General features: G+C 46.5%; 1 protein-coding gene across 6 annotated transcripts in view; it reads right to left on the bottom strand.

Annotated features, from left to right (window-relative positions):
- Nucleotides 1–15,239, bottom strand: part of EMID1 (EMI domain containing 1) — a 44,628-nt gene that overhangs the window by 16,399 nt on the left and 12,990 nt on the right. For 4 of the 6 annotated variants that reach the window (XR_013992452.1, XM_081036618.1, XM_081036619.1 and 1 more), the window contains exons 4-13: nucleotides 12,885–12,968; nucleotides 11,736–11,797; nucleotides 10,129–10,249; nucleotides 9,801–9,851; nucleotides 9,636–9,725; nucleotides 8,717–8,863; nucleotides 7,593–7,682; nucleotides 7,396–7,448; nucleotides 6,916–6,978; nucleotides 6,777–6,821 (exon numbers count right to left, since the gene is read on the bottom strand). Coding sequence is in view for 5 of the 6 variants with exons in the window: in XM_081036618.1 (XP_080892744.1) it covers nucleotides 6,777–6,821; nucleotides 6,916–6,978; nucleotides 7,396–7,448; nucleotides 7,593–7,682; nucleotides 8,717–8,863; nucleotides 9,636–9,725; nucleotides 9,801–9,851; nucleotides 10,129–10,249; nucleotides 11,736–11,797; nucleotides 12,885–12,968 (806 nt within the window). In the remaining variant the exon portion in view is untranslated. The remainder of the gene's footprint in view (nucleotides 1–6,776; nucleotides 6,822–6,915; nucleotides 6,979–7,395; nucleotides 7,449–7,592; nucleotides 7,683–8,716; nucleotides 8,864–9,635; nucleotides 9,726–9,800; nucleotides 9,852–10,128; nucleotides 10,250–11,735; nucleotides 11,798–12,884; nucleotides 12,969–15,239) is intronic. The other 2 variants (XM_081036621.1, XM_081036620.1) reach the window with 1 other exon arrangement.

Here is a 15,239-nt window from a genome sequence, read left to right as displayed (position 1 = left end):
ACTGGAGATTACAACAACACACTTCTAAATAACACATGGGTCAAAGAAGAAATCTCAAGTGAAATTTAAAAATATTTTAAACTAAACGAAAATAAAACTACAGCATCAAAATTTGTGGGATGCAGTGAAAACAGTGCTTAGAGATAAATATGTAGCATTGGATGCAGAATTAGAAAAGAAGAAAGATCTAAAACCAATAATCTAAGCTTCATCTTAGGCAAGTAAAAAAAGAACAAATTAAACCCAAAGGAAGCAAAAGAAAAGAAATAATCCAAATTAGAGTAGAAATCGATGACATTGTAAACGGGAAATCAATGGAGAAAAATCAACAAAACCAAAAGCTAATTCTTTGAAAATATTAATACAATTTATAAGCCCCTAGCTAGGATAATTAAGAAAAAAGGAGAAAAGACACAAATTACTATATCAGAAATGAAAGAGGGCACATCATTAGATTTCCCTGGACCTTAAAAGAATAATAAAGGAATATTATGAAAAACTCTGGTCACAAATTTGATAACCTAAATGAAATAGACCAATTCCTTGAAAGACACAATCTGCCAAAACTCACACAAGAAGAAGTAGACAATCTGAAGAAGCCTATACTTATTAAAGAAATTGGATCAATAATTAATAACTTTTTAAAACAGAGAACACCAGGCCAAGGTGGGTTCACTGTTGAATTCTACCAAACGTTTAAGAAAAAAATTATACCAATTCTCTAAAATCTCTTTCAGAGGATAGAAGCAGAGGGAATACTTTCTGACTCATTCTGAGGCCAGCATTACCCTAACACCAAAACTAGACAAAGGCATTCAAAGAAAGAAAACTATAGATCAACATCTCTCATGAACACATATGTAAAAATCTTCAACAAAATATTAGCGAATCAAATCCAACAATGTATAAAAAGAGTCATACATCATGACCAAGGGGAATTTACTGCAGGTATGCAAGGCTGGTTCAACACTTGAAAATCAACTAATGTAATCAGTCACCTCACCAGGCTAAAGAAAAAAGATCACATGATCATAATAATAGATGCAGAAAAAGTATTTGACAAAATCCAATAACACCCATTCATGATAAAAAGTCAGTAAAATAGGAATAGAGGGGGAACTTCCTTAACTTGATAAAGAACATCCACAAAAAATATACTCCTAACATCATACTTAATGATAAGAAACTAAAAGCTTTACTGCTAAAATTAGGGACAAGGTAAACATGTCCCCTCTCACCAATGTTTTTCACCATCATACTGGAAGTCCTAGCTAATGCAATAAGACAAGAAAGGGAAACAAAAAGTATACAGAAAGAAATAAAGTTGTCTTTGTTTGCTGGTAACATGGTCATCTATATAGAAAATCTGTAAGCATCGACAAAGAAATTCTTGGAACTAATAAACAACTGTAACAAGGTTGTAAGATACAAAGTCAATCACTTTCCTATATACCATCAATGAACAAGTTTGAAGTTTGAATTTGAAATTAAAAACACATTACCATTTATATTAGCAATCCCCAAAATGAAATACTTAGGTATAAATCTGACAAAATAGGTACAAGATCTATACAAAACTTGGATGAAAGAGATAAAAGAACCAAACAAATGGAGAGATATTCCATGTTCATGGATAGGAAGGCTCAAATTGTCAAGATGTCAGTTTTCCCAACTTGATCTACAGGTTCAATACAATCCCAATCAAAATCCCAACAAGTTATTTTGTGGATATTCACAAACTAATTGTAAAGTTCATATGGAGAGGCAAAAGACCGAGAATGGTAAACTCAATATTGAAGAAAAACAAAGTCAGAAGACTGACATTACTCAACTTTAACACTTACTAGAAAGCTACAGTAATCAAGACAGTGTTGTATTGGCAAAAGAATAAACAAATAGATCAACGGAACAGAACAGACAGTCCAGAAATAGACCCACATAAATACAGTCAACTGATCAAATGACCAAAGGCAATACTATGAAGCAAAGACAGTCTTTTCCACAAATGATGCCGGAACAACTGGACACCTACATGCAAAAATGAATCTAGACACAGATCTTACATCCTTTACAAAATTTAACTCAAAATAGATCGCAGACCTAAATGTAAAACACAAAACTATAAAACTCCTAGAACAGACAAGTACCATATGATCTCACTTATATGCGAACTCTAAAGAAAAGAATAAGTGAATAAACTAATCAGAAACAGTTTTGGGGACAAAAAGGAAAAAACCGAGAGTTGTTAGATGGGCGGGGGGAGGTGGGGATAAGGGGAAAGGTTGAAGGGATTAGGAAACAGTTGGTAACCACAAGATGGCCTCAGTTTTTGAAAATTAATTTGGGGAACGTATTCAATAATGTTGTAAAGATTTTGTTGGGTATCCGATGGACATGTGTCCTATTTGGGAGATCACCTCAGGGATACTGTGGATGCCTGATCATAGCACTGTACACCAGAAGCTAAACATTAATGAATGCCAACTATAATTTTATATATATAATGTGATGGCTCAGTGTGAGGTCGGAGGGATAGTGGATGGGGGGAGGGGGTTCACAGTGTGAGGGATATAAATGATGAACGTCTAAGTATTACCTTGTCTTGTACACCTGTAACTAATAAATTAAAATAAAAAAATAAAAAATTAAAAACAACAACAACTCCTAGAACAAAATATAGGAGGAAACCTAGATGGTTTTATGTATGGCAATGGTGTTTTTAGATATAACACCAAAGGCATGATCCATGAAAGAAATCATTGATAAGCTGGAGTTTATTAAAATTATAATCTTCTGCTTTGCAAAAGACAATACTGACAGAATGAGAAGATAAGCCACAGACTGGGAGAAAATATTTGCAAAAGACACATCTGATAGAGAACTATTATCCAAAATATACAAATACCTCTTAAAATGCAACAATAAGAAAACAACCTAATTTAAAAAAGCTTTTGCACAGCAATGAAAACCATCAACAAACTGAAAAGGCAACCTATGGAATGGGAGAAAATACTTGCAAACCACATATCCAATAATGGGTTAATATCTAAAATATGTAAGGAAGTCATACAACTCAATAGCAAAAATATACCCAAATACCCAATTTAAAAATGAGCAAAGGACCTGAATAGACATTTTTCCAAAGAAGACATACAGATGGCCTATAGGTATGTGAAAAGATGCTCAACATCTCTAATCATCAGGGAATACAAATCAAAACCATAATGAGAAATCGCCTTACCACACCTGTTAGGATATCTACTATCAAAAAGACAAGGGATAGCAAATGCTGGTGAGGATGTGGAGCAAAGGGAACCCTTTACACTTAGTGGGAATATAAACTGGTACAGTCATTATGGAAAACAGTAGAGAGGTTCCTCAAGAAATGAAAAATAAGAACCACCATATATCAAGCAATCCGCTTCTGGGTATATATCTAAAGAAAATAAAATCACTATCTTTAAGAGATAACTGTATTCCCATTTTTATTGCAGCATTATTTACAACAATCAAGGATGGAAACAACCTAAGCGTCCATTGATGAATAAAGAAAATGCACCATATATATATAATATATATATAATATATTATATATATATATAATATATATATAATGTATTAGAAAGAAAAGGAAAAAACTGTATTAAAATTATGCTGATGGTAACCACTTTGAGCACGTCTTGCAATTGCAGAAGTCAAATGTGACTTGTATTCATCTTTTGCTATCAGTATATATTGAGTATTACAATTTTAATACAGTTTTCCTTTCTTAAAATGTGTGTACATTTTTTTTTGGCACCGTGTGTGTGTGTGTGTGTGTGTGTGTGTGTGTGTGTGCTGGTCAGGATGTGGAATAACAGGAACTCTCATTTGTAACTGGCGGAAATGCAAAACAGTATGTTACTGTGGAAAATAGTTTGGCCGTTTCTTACAAAACTAAACATACTCTTACCATATGATCTAGCAATCGCACTCATCGGTATTTACCTAAATAAACTGAAAATGTATGTCCACACAAAAGTCTGCACATGGATCTTTATAGCAGCTTTATTCATAATTGCCAAAACTTGAAAGCAACCAAGATGTCCTTCAGTAGGTGAATGGGTAAATAAGCTGTACTACATACAATGAAATATTATTCGGACCTAAAAAGAAATGAGCTATCAAGCCATGAAAAGACGCGGAGGAAACTGAAATGCATATTACTAAGTGAAAGAAGCCAATCTAAAAAGCCTACATACTGTATAATCCCAAGTATAGGACATTCTGGAATAGGCAAAACTATGGAGACAGTAAAAAGATAAGTGGTTGTCAGGGGTTGGAGGGGAGGGAGGGATGATTGGGCAGAGCACGGATTATTTTTTAGGACAATGAAATGATTCTGTATGATGGTGGACACATGCCATTATACATCTGTCAACAGCCATAGAAAGTACAATACCAAGAGTGAACCCTAATGTAAACTATGGGTGGTGGGTGATAATGACATGTCAATGTGGGTTCATCAACTACCAAAGGTACCACTCTGGTAGGGGACGTTGATAGTTGTGTGTGGGGGGGGAATGATGTGCATGTGTGGGGACAGGGAATTATTTGAACTTTCCACTCAATTTTGCCATGAACCCAGCAAATTAATTACATTTAATTTATTATTTTTAAATGAATTTTTAATTTTATTTTTCAATTTAATTTTTTCATTAATGAAACAAAACAACCAATAAAAACAAAAACGCCAGCAACCTTACAGATCCAGAAATCTCAGAGAACCCAAAACAGGATAAATATAAAGAAAATCACATCCAACCACATCAATCTGTTGAAAACCAAGAGTAAAGAGAAAAATCTTAAAAGCCAAAGAAAAAAGACATATTATATACAGGGGAACAACAATAAGAATGACTGTCAACTTCTCGTGAGAAATTATAATGGTCTATGTAAGCCAGATGATCATGGAACAACATCATTTAAGTGCTAAAAGGGAAACTGCCAACCTATCATTTTATATCCAGTGAAAATATCTTCCAAAAATTAAGGTAAGGGTGGCCGGTTGGCTCAGTTGGTTAGAGCGCAGCGCTCATAACACCAAGGTCACCAGTTCGATTCCCACATGGGCCAGTGAGCTGTCCCCTCCACAACTACTGTGTTTCTCCGAAAGTAAGACCTAGCCGGACCATCAGCTCTAGTGCATCTTTTGGAGCAAAAATTAATATAAGACCTGGTCTTACATTATGTAAGATCGGTATTGTATTGTACTGTACTGTACTGTATTGTATTGTATTATATAGACCAGTCTTATATTATAGTATATTATATAAGACCCGGTCTTATAGTAAAATAAGACTGGGTCTTATATTAATTTTTGCCAAAAGATGCAGTAGAGCTGATGGTCCAGCTAGGTCTTATTTTGGGGGAAAAACAGGAGCTTGAAAACAACAGCTTAACTTGGAGCTGAGCTGCTGGTGGGTGTCCGGCTGGCTCAGTTGGTTACAGTGCAGTGCTTGTAACACCAAGGTCACTGGTTCAATTCCCACATGGGCCAGTGAGATGCTCTCTTCACAACTAGATTGAAAACAACGACTTGACTTGGAGCTGATGGGTCCTGGAAAAACACATTGTTACCCAATAAAATTTACAAAAAAAAATTAAGGTAAAGTGAGACAGTTTTAGATAAACAAAAGTAGTGAGGATTTGTTGTCCGCAGACCCACACGACAAGAAAGACTAAAGGATATTCTTTAGGCTGAAGAGAAATGATACCAGAGGAAAATATAAAGAAATGATAAATATATCAATAGACATAAAACTATTCTTCTTTCTTTTCTTAACTTTTTAAAAAGTCAACTGTTTAAATCAATAACACCAATATACTGTGGGGTTTGTAACAAATGCAGTAGTAAAATATATGACAGCCATAGTACAAGGACAGAGGAAGATGAATTATACAGTTGTAATGTTCCTACTTATACATGAAATGGTATAATATTAATTCAAGTACATTGTGATCAGCCGTGGAGACATGTTGCTATTCTTAGAGCAACCATAAAAAAATAACACTAAGAGGTATAGCTGAAAAGTCATTAGCAGAGATAAAGCAGAATTGTAAACAGTACTCAACCCAAAAGAAGGAAGGAAATAAAGGGGGGGAAGGAAATAAAGAAGAGATTGGTGTAAATAGATCACAAATAGCAAGATGGTTGACTTAAACGGAATCGTATCAATAATTACCCATATCATTAAATATAAACTCAACATCAGACTGTTTAAAAAAAAGCAAGACTCAAATATGTGTTATTTACAAGAGATGCACTTCAAACAGAAGAACGCAGACAGGCTGAAAGGAAAAGGACTGGAAAAGATACACCATGCAAACAGCATAAGAAAGCTGGCATGACTATTTTAATATAAAACAAAGTATCTGTATAATTTAAGACAAGGAGGATTACTATAGAGGAAGATACTCATTTTACAAAGATAAAAGGACCAAGAAGACAATAAAATCCTGAATGAAACAAAAATTGACCCAACTAAAAGGAGAAATAGACAAATGTACAATCACAGTTGGGGAGATGGGGAAAGAGAGAAGTACAGAGTCAGAGTTAGAGACAATAGAGAAAAAGAGAGGGCAAGAGAAACGGGTGCAGAGACACAGAGTGAGGGAGATGGAGCATGCCCTGGACCAGACAGAGAGGGCTCTGGCCCCAGGGCGTGGAGTCAGAGCAGTGGTTTCTGCCAGTGGGATCTTGGAGGGGGTGCTGCAGGGTAGGCGGCATCACTCACCCGCTGCCCCATGGAGCCTTGGGGGCCGGGCTCCCCACGAAGTCCCTGTGTGGGAGGGAGGAAAGGAATGGAGTTAGCTATGGGGCAGGTTCCCAAGACTTGCCAGAATCCCCCACCTGGTGGCCGCTTCAGTACTCACTCTCTCGCCCTTCTCTCCTGGGTAGCCGGAGATTCCTTTGGGTCCAGTGGGGCCTGGGGGTCCCTGAGCAACAAGACAGGGCCTCAACCTCATGCTTGGGCAGGGTAGAATGGGCAGGGACTTGGGGGGCAGAAGGGTGGGGAAGGGAGTGCCAGCTTGGCTGGGTCTTCCAGGCCCTGCACCACATACCCGATGCCTGGCGCACAACGAGAATGCCTAGCATATAGCTCGGTGTTCAGAGCTGTGGCCCTGGACTCAGACAGTGCCCACCTTGTTCTGGAAGTTACTATGTGCTAGCCGTAGCCCTAGGGCAAGAATCTCTGCCTTTCTTGGTTCTTGTTACACGGATCGAATGAGATTTATAGAAAGTAGCTTGCATATTAAGTGCTCCACACGTGCTCGAATGAATGAAAGAAAGGATGAATGGATAATGGGTGGATGGATGGACAGATGAGTGGGAGTACTTGCAGAAATACTCACCATATGTCCAGGATTCCCAGGGATGCCCATGGGACCAGGAGGTCCAGGGGGACCTGGAAAAAGACAGGATGTTCTCAGGACAGAAACAGAGTACAATGCCAGGAAGTCCACAATCAGCTCCCTTCTGAGAGTCACAGCCCTAACCCCTCTGCCATCCCTCAACCCCATCCCTTACCCCAGACCTGGACTCAACTTACCCATGGGCCCTGGGGGACCTGGGGGCCCAGCTGGTCCCTGGGGCCATTGGCTGTTGGTCTCAGTGAAGGTGTTAAACAGAAATGGGTCCCCTGGGGGAAAAAAGATGGAGAATGGGCAGGGAAAGGCTGGGCTGGGCAGGGTTGAGTGAAGAGGGGGTGGTCAGTCTTCACCTGCCACCTCTGCCAAGCCCGCTTTGACTGACCTGTGGAACAGCCTGCAGCATGGCTGGGGCCACTGGACACCTGCTCCAAGGGTGGGGAATGAGGAAAATGTTGGCCATGCAGGACCAGGTGGCAGGAGACCAGGGTTCTAAGCCTGCTGTAATCTATCTGGTGACATCCAGTAAGATTCTCCACCTCACTGAGCCTATTAATGCCACATGTCAAATGGGAATAATAACAAAAACTACCATGTATTGACTACGCACTTTGGGCCATGCTTCTGGGCATGAATGTTACAGAGCTCTGGGAGGCTAGCATGGTCACTATCCCCACTGTACAGATGAGGAAACCGAGGCTCTGAGAGGGAGAATGAATAGTGAGATGGAATGAACAGGGGAATGAATGGATGTTGCCTGGTCATGCACCAAAGATATGAGCCAGATGGGGTTGAACACGGCAGTCCAAGCTCTGCCCTCGGGCAGTACACATGTATGTCAGGCTGGGGAAGAGACGAAGGGCACACAGGGGCCCAGCTAGGCAGAGCGCGCCAGAGCCTCTCTGAGCACAGGGGCATGCCTGTGGCCTTGGGAGCTCTGGGCTCACTCACTGCTGCTGGGCCTTGAACTTCCCTGTGCTCTGAGGGATGGATCCTGGCCAGCTCCAAGCCTTGGTGGGAGGGCCTGATGACGGGTGGTTCCGAGCACAGGCTCTGGAGGCCACGTGGGTTTGAAGCCGGGCCCTAATGCCCTGGCTGTGTGATTTCCTCTCTCTGGCCCTTAGTTTACCTCATCAGGGAACACAGGAGGAAAACAGCACCCACTGGAGGATTGGGGGACACTGGCTGACCAAGGGCAAGCCTGCTATACAGAAGGTACCTGGTAGACAGCAGTAGCCCCGTGGTGATGGTTATGCCAGCCTCACCCCACCTCTACCTGGATCTGCTGTGACCCCGAAGGACTCACCATGCTGGGAGATCCGGGCATGGGGTGGTCCAACAGGGGCTGGGGGTCCAGGGGGGCCAGGAGGCCCTGGTGAGCCCGGAGGGCCCCTCTCTCCAGGGTTACCCACAGCTCCATCCTGGCCAGGGCTCCCTGGGGGGCCCTGTGGACCTGCAACAGAACCAGGGGGTTTGTGGGTGTGCAGGAAGCAGAGAGGCCCAGGGTGACAGCCAGGGGGCAGGACAAGACAGCCTGGGGCAGCAGGTATGAGAGGGCAGATCCTGGCACTTACTTCCCTGACAATCTATTGGCGGGAAGAACATAGTCCTCCTCTGGAGGCTTTGGACAATGGACACTTGGTACACAGTCGGCCCTTAGCAAAGGTTGATTTCTAGAACATTCTCTCCCTTCCAGGCTTTTGTACAAGCTGTTGCCTCTATCAGTTCTCCCTTTGCTATGCACGGTGTATTCTTTAGGCTTCACCTAAGATGTCACCTTCACTGGGAAGCCCTCCCCACCCCCCACCACAACCAGGCTGGGTCTGGACTTCCTTCCTTGGGGCTCCCATATCTGCAACGTCTCCCATAAGAACCCTGGTCACATGGGGTAGGTACTGCTGTTTCTCTTCTGCCTAAGCCCACCCTCCTACCAGTCTGGGAGCTCCAAGAGGGCAGGGACTGGTCTGACCCCATCCCAAGGCCCAATTCACAGCCTGTTGGGAGTAAGTGCGTAGGGAATATGGGCTGAGTGAATGTAAAAGAGGATTTGGGGGAGCCCTGGTGTGAGTGTGGCACCCTTTGAAGGGTGGTGAGCTGAGACAAGTGAGTAGAAAGGGCCCAGGCCACCTCTGGTTATGTCAGGGCCGGGGAAGAAAGGCCCCAGTGTGGGTCCACCTGGGGGGCTGGCCAGGGAAGCTGGGGAGGGCAGTGCTGTGGGCACTCACCTGGTGGGCCTCTCATCCCTGTTGGGCCCTGGCTACCAGTATCTCCCTTGGGGCCCATGGGCCCAGGAGGCCCCCGGGTACCAACTCGATCTGGGGGAGAAATGTCATTAGCTCTGGCCTTGCTCTTACCCCAACCCTGGCCCTGACCCCCCAGCCAGTACCTACCATCTCGAGGGAGCAGGGGGGCCCTCATATTTTCTCTGGATCCCGGTAGCCCTGGAGTTGGTGGGGAGGCAGAGATGTGTGTCATCCAGAGTCCCTGCACCCAGCTCCACCAGGGGGACGCGGGCAATGTCTGCTGAGGCTGCTGCGTCCCAGGACCCCAGTGCTCAGGGACCCCTGGAGACCATTCCCTGAGGCCCACTGGTGAGCTGGGAAGACCCCGGCCCACAAGCGGATCAAGTGGGAATCAGCAGCGGGGGGTTGGGGGAAGTGGCATCTCACTCTCCAGTTCATTCCCACAAGGGCGTGTGCTCCCTACTGACCCACTCACCTTGGAGGCCTCCATCCCCAGGGCTGCCCTGGGAAGCTGGGGAGCCCCAGAGTGGGGCGAGGTCCTCGGGGACCGCTGGGGTTGGGGGCACTGCCTGCTCGGTGACCGTCAACACCGCCATCTGTGGAGGTAGAGGAAGAGAGAGGGGATGGGTACCAGGGTCTCACCAGGGACAGGCCAGCCGAAGGGCCCCAGGGTTAGGGACAGGAGGCCCAGCAGGCAGTGAAGCCCAGCTTGGCCCAGAACTTCATCAGAAGCCACTGTGGTTTTCAAACTGCACAATTCATCACATTCATCGTAGAAAAGTCATTACACACCACCACCACTGCCACTCAGGTTGAGTTCTGTGACCGGGCCGTGTGGTTTTTCCCTATCGTACCTGCATAAATAATGTGAAACTTCTCTTGGACTGTTAAAGCACGATGGCTGGAAGGATTTTTGGAGGGAAGTTTGGGAGGGTCTGACATGAAATAGCCTGAGGTGTATACAAAAACACTTTGGATGCAGTGTCGGGGACACTCTGACAGGTTGGTGGCGCCCCGAGCCGCTGACTGAGGATTAAAGAGAGGCCAGAATGCCCACTGGGGGTGGGAAATTCGTGTGGGTCTGTCCAGAGAAAAGCTGAAACTCTCGGAAAAATCTGAGAACCATACCCCGGATGTAGGACTGAGCTGCCCTCATGCCGGCTTCTTCTCGGAGGGAGTTTGGGGAACAGTGTGGGGTTCCTGGGGCTCCCACGCCTCATAACTGGGGTTCTAACACATTCTGTTCAGAAACTTGGTTTTGCCAGTTGATACATCAAGGGCATCTTTTCAGGTTAGAAAATGGAGGTGTTGTTCACAGCTGTCTAGTATTCCACTGAGCCATGCTCCCTAATTATACAATCACCCTTTCTGTTGTCTGGTTTTCAAAGTTCCCTATTAATACTTAACACTTCGGTAAACATCTTTGCATCTAATCTTAAGACAAATTTCCAGAGGAGAGAATGATGAAGCAAAGGATATGCAGACAAAGTGTATATGCCTCTATGTGTGTTTAGAAAATCTGACAGAAAAGATGCTTAAATGTTGACAGTCACTCTCTCTGGGGGAACAGGTGACTGCGGGGAATGGTTTTCTGGTAGGTTTTGCACAGTTCTGAGATTCTTGTGTCTCTGAATTTAGAATGTCTTAGTGTTTAATTGTTAAAAACTTTTTAGCTTGAAATAATTTGAGAAGTGCAATAGATATTTTGCTTGTGAAACTAGGAAGATAGTATTATGGGAGAGGAAGGATAAAAGATGAAGGTGACAGAGCAAGGAGGGACCCAGCCAGGAGCTCTGGGGGGTCTCTATGAATATTTAGCTGGGATGGGGATGAAGGGCAGGGGGGAGTTTCACGGGCCTCCTGGAAGAGCAGCCCAGCTATCTGACTGTGAGCAGGCTTCCTGGGGAGGGGCAGTGTGCGGAGGCCGAAAAAGCTGGATGGAAACTGGAGGGAGGGTGGTGAGTGCCCAGCAGGGAAGTTAGCTGCCTGACCATGGGTGTTGTGGGAACGCTGAGCAGGTTGGGCAAGGGGTGCAGGGAGGGGGCGGAGAGGCTAGGGGCAAAGAGGCAGCTGCTCACCCACCTTGGCCTCCAGCACCTTCAGGCGCTCTGTCAGCTCCGACACTTTGCTGCAATTCAGACAACCTGTGGGAGGGAGGAGGCTGCGGCTGGGGCCGGGATCCCAGGTTCCCCTGGAGTCCCTAAGCACCTGGGAGCAGGAAGGAGGGAGCGGACAAACATCTGATCATCCCAACCCACAAGATAGCCCAGTGCAGGGAAGGGGCTACAGAGAACAGCTTATCCAGGGTGGACCACACCCTGTGGGTTTCTCCCACCGCAGGACCAGGGATCCAACTCCTGCAGCCTCTGCATCCAAAATAACTCCTTTCCGGGAAGCCAGGGCAGGAAATCCTGTTGCTTCCCACCTGGATGAGTCTGGCCTGGGCTTGCTGGCTTTGGGGACCAACACATTGTAGTCTGGAGGGAGCTGGCCTCAGAGTTGCCACCTTCTGACCCTTCCTGCAGCCCTGTGCCTCCAGCCTCCGTCGCGAAACTTCTTAGTAATTCATAACACTTCCGGCAGGTTTTGGAGCCTCCTGGCTGCCCAGTACCGCTGAGCACTTTACAAGCCCGACTTCCTAGTCCTTACCAATACCTTGTGTTTTAGGACAAGCGTCACCCCCATTCACACCTGAGGACACTGAGCTCAGAGCAATGGTGGATGAGTTGGTAACAGGCACAAAGCCTGGGGTTGAGTCCCAGCGCTGCCCCTTCCTGGCTGTGGAGCCTCAGGCAGGGCAAGTCCTCTCTCTGACCCTCAGCTTCCTCCTCTTTAAAATGGGGACAGTGATGCCTTCCAGGGGGATAGGGACACAGCTATGAGAATTAAACAAGTTGACAATGGAGAGCACCTGGCATGGTGCTTGCACATTGAAGATGCTCAGAAAAGCGTAGTTTAAATAAAAAGAGGAAACTGGGGGCTTGGACCTGCATCTGCAAGAGTCTGGGGGTCAGGGGTCTCTGGGTGCTGGGGCCCAGGCCAGACTCTCCTCTGGGGCCCTTCCTCTCCCCCCCCCAAAGTTTTCTTTCCAGTGTGGGCAAGGGCAGGGTGCTCTTCCTGACCCTCTACTGCTGGATTCAGATGGCTTTTAGGGCACTCCCCACTTTGCCCATGCCCCCTGCAGACCTTCCTTAGCCTAGACGGACCCCAAGCAGCTACCCCAGGACCCACCTGAGAAGGCTGTGGGCCGAAGCGCCATCCGCCGCATGGCACTGCCCGACCAGCCAGGCTCCACGACGCCGGAGGAGCCTGCAACTAAGGGAGAGTGGGGATGAGAGCCTGCTGGCCTGCGTGTTTGGTCAGACCCCCCACCCCGTCCCTCCTGCCTCAGCAGGGATCCCTACCGTGTTTCCCCGAAATAAGACCTAGCCAGACCATCAGCTCTAATGTGTCTTTTGGAGCAAAAATTAACATAAGACCCAGTCTTATACGACTGGGTAATATAATATAATACCGGGTCTTATATTAATTTTTGCTCCAAAAGACGCATTAGAGCTGATGGTCTGGCTAGGTCATATTTTCGGGGAAACACGGTATTCCCATTAATGCAGAGGGAGACAGAGGACCAGAGAGGTGGGACAGTTTACCTGGGCCACACAGCATAAACTGGGCTAAGCTGGAACAAGGCTGCAAACCTGATGGACTGGGGAGAGGGGCTGACAATGGGTAGGGGCCATGGGTGAGGCTGGGGGCCTCCCCAACAACCCCAGCAAGCTGCATGTGTTAAGAGCTTAGAGATAACAGGTGAAGGTTGGGTCCCAGCCCTGCCATTTGCTGAGCTGTGTGACTTGTCCTCTCTGGTCCTATTTTCCCATCTGTAAAATGAGGTCATAAGGCCACTATATCTCCCAGGCTGGTATGAGGCCTGAGGACGGCAATGTGTGCAAAAGGCCCACTGAGAACACATAGGGCCTTGCACACAGCAGGCACTCAATAATGGCAGCTGCAACATTTCTGTCCACCCTCTCCCTGCCCCACTTGGTAAGAAGATGCTGAAGTGTATCCAGCCCTGGTTTTAAATGAAAACCAGAGGGAGCCTGGCGGCCTGTGAGGGCAAGGGGGGCCTGTTCCGGGAGCCCACCCCCATCACCACCCCTATAAGGAGCAGGCTGCCTGGCTGGTCTGGTTTTGGGGGCCTGGGTTTCTCCACAGCTGGAGGGATGGGCTGGATAAACCAGGGGCAGAGGGCACAGCTGGAGGTGCTCTGGAGCCAGCAGTGGCAACTGCCCCACTCTGCCCCCTGGGCCTGCCTTTTAAGGCCACAAAGTGTTGTCTGGGGGGAGAAAAGACCCAAATAAGGTGCGGGCCTGGCAGCTTGAGGCAGGCTGCGGGTTGGTGCAGGCAGTGAGAGACGCCGGGAACTCAAACCAGACTGGTCCTTCTGGCCAGCCCCCAGCAGGGACGCTGTCAGACTCTGCTCTCGGTCCCACCATGGGCCTGTGCAGGCTGGGCCTGCCCCCAGCATACCCTCCTCAGGCACCTGTGACTCAGCCCGGCTCAGGGGGTAAATCTCTCCCAGGACAGAGGAAGGTGGGTTGGCAGCACAGGACGGGGCAGAGGTTGGGGGCTCTATGGATGGGAGGGGGGTATGTCACTGTGAGCCATGGCCAGTGCTAAGTGCTTTACAAAGCCCAGCTCAGTCCTACTGGGCCCAGCACATTCTAAGCACTTCACATGTACAGTCTGAACTCATTACCCTCAAAACCCTATGAGGGGGTGCCAGTATCACCTCCACTTTACATGGGGGAACAGGCCCAGAGCAGTTTGGTATTACCACTCCTCGGTCCCCCATGCTCAGGTAAATGGATGAGTGAATGTGAGTATTTCACCTTGGGGTGAAATGAGGCAGAGAGGTGAAGTGACGGGCCCTCGGTCGTCTACCTGAAGGCTGGAGCCTAGATTTGAACCCAGGTTAGTCTAACTCCGGGGCCCAACCTCCTCTCTCCTGGGTCACCTGGCACCTGAGTCAGCCTCCAGGTGCCACCGGGAGGCCTGGTGCCAGCAAGAATGCTAGTTTCTGAGAATAATGACCCTGCCAAGCCCTCTTCATCCTCTTTGCTTCCAGGTAAAGAAGTAAAAGGCCATATTCTTATTCTTTTCAGGAAGTTAACCAAAAGAAGCAGCCAATCCTTCAAGCCTGCAAGAGTGGATTTTTCTCTGGAAGAAGCTTTGGCAGAACACCGGCCCTGCCTGCCCTCCCTACTACTCTGCCATCGTTTCCCTTTTTTTCTTCATGGCACTTTCTGCCCTCTAACATGTCATTTAGTGTGCCAGATCTCCAGCCTCCTGCTTATCACCTGCCCCCCTGGCTAGAACACGCACCCAGCAAAGCAGGGACCTCCTCTTTCTTGTGTCTGGCCTGGAAAAGGGCCCAGCGTGCAGTAGGGCCTCAGTGGCCTGGATAAACCTTTTGTTGATGAATGCATGAATCACTGGCTGAACATGAATTTAAAGCAAGCATACGAAATAAAAGACAAAACAATGGGACGGCAGATATAACTCTTTTCTAAATGAATTTAAATGTTC

This window comes from Rhinolophus hipposideros, assembly GCF_964194185.1.
Source record: "Rhinolophus hipposideros genome assembly, chromosome: 24".
NCBI classification, from domain to species: Eukaryota; Metazoa; Chordata; class Mammalia; order Chiroptera; family Rhinolophidae; genus Rhinolophus; species Rhinolophus hipposideros.
The sequence above is the reverse complement of the archived record's forward strand: the minus strand, read 5'-3'. Positions and strand labels throughout refer to the sequence as shown.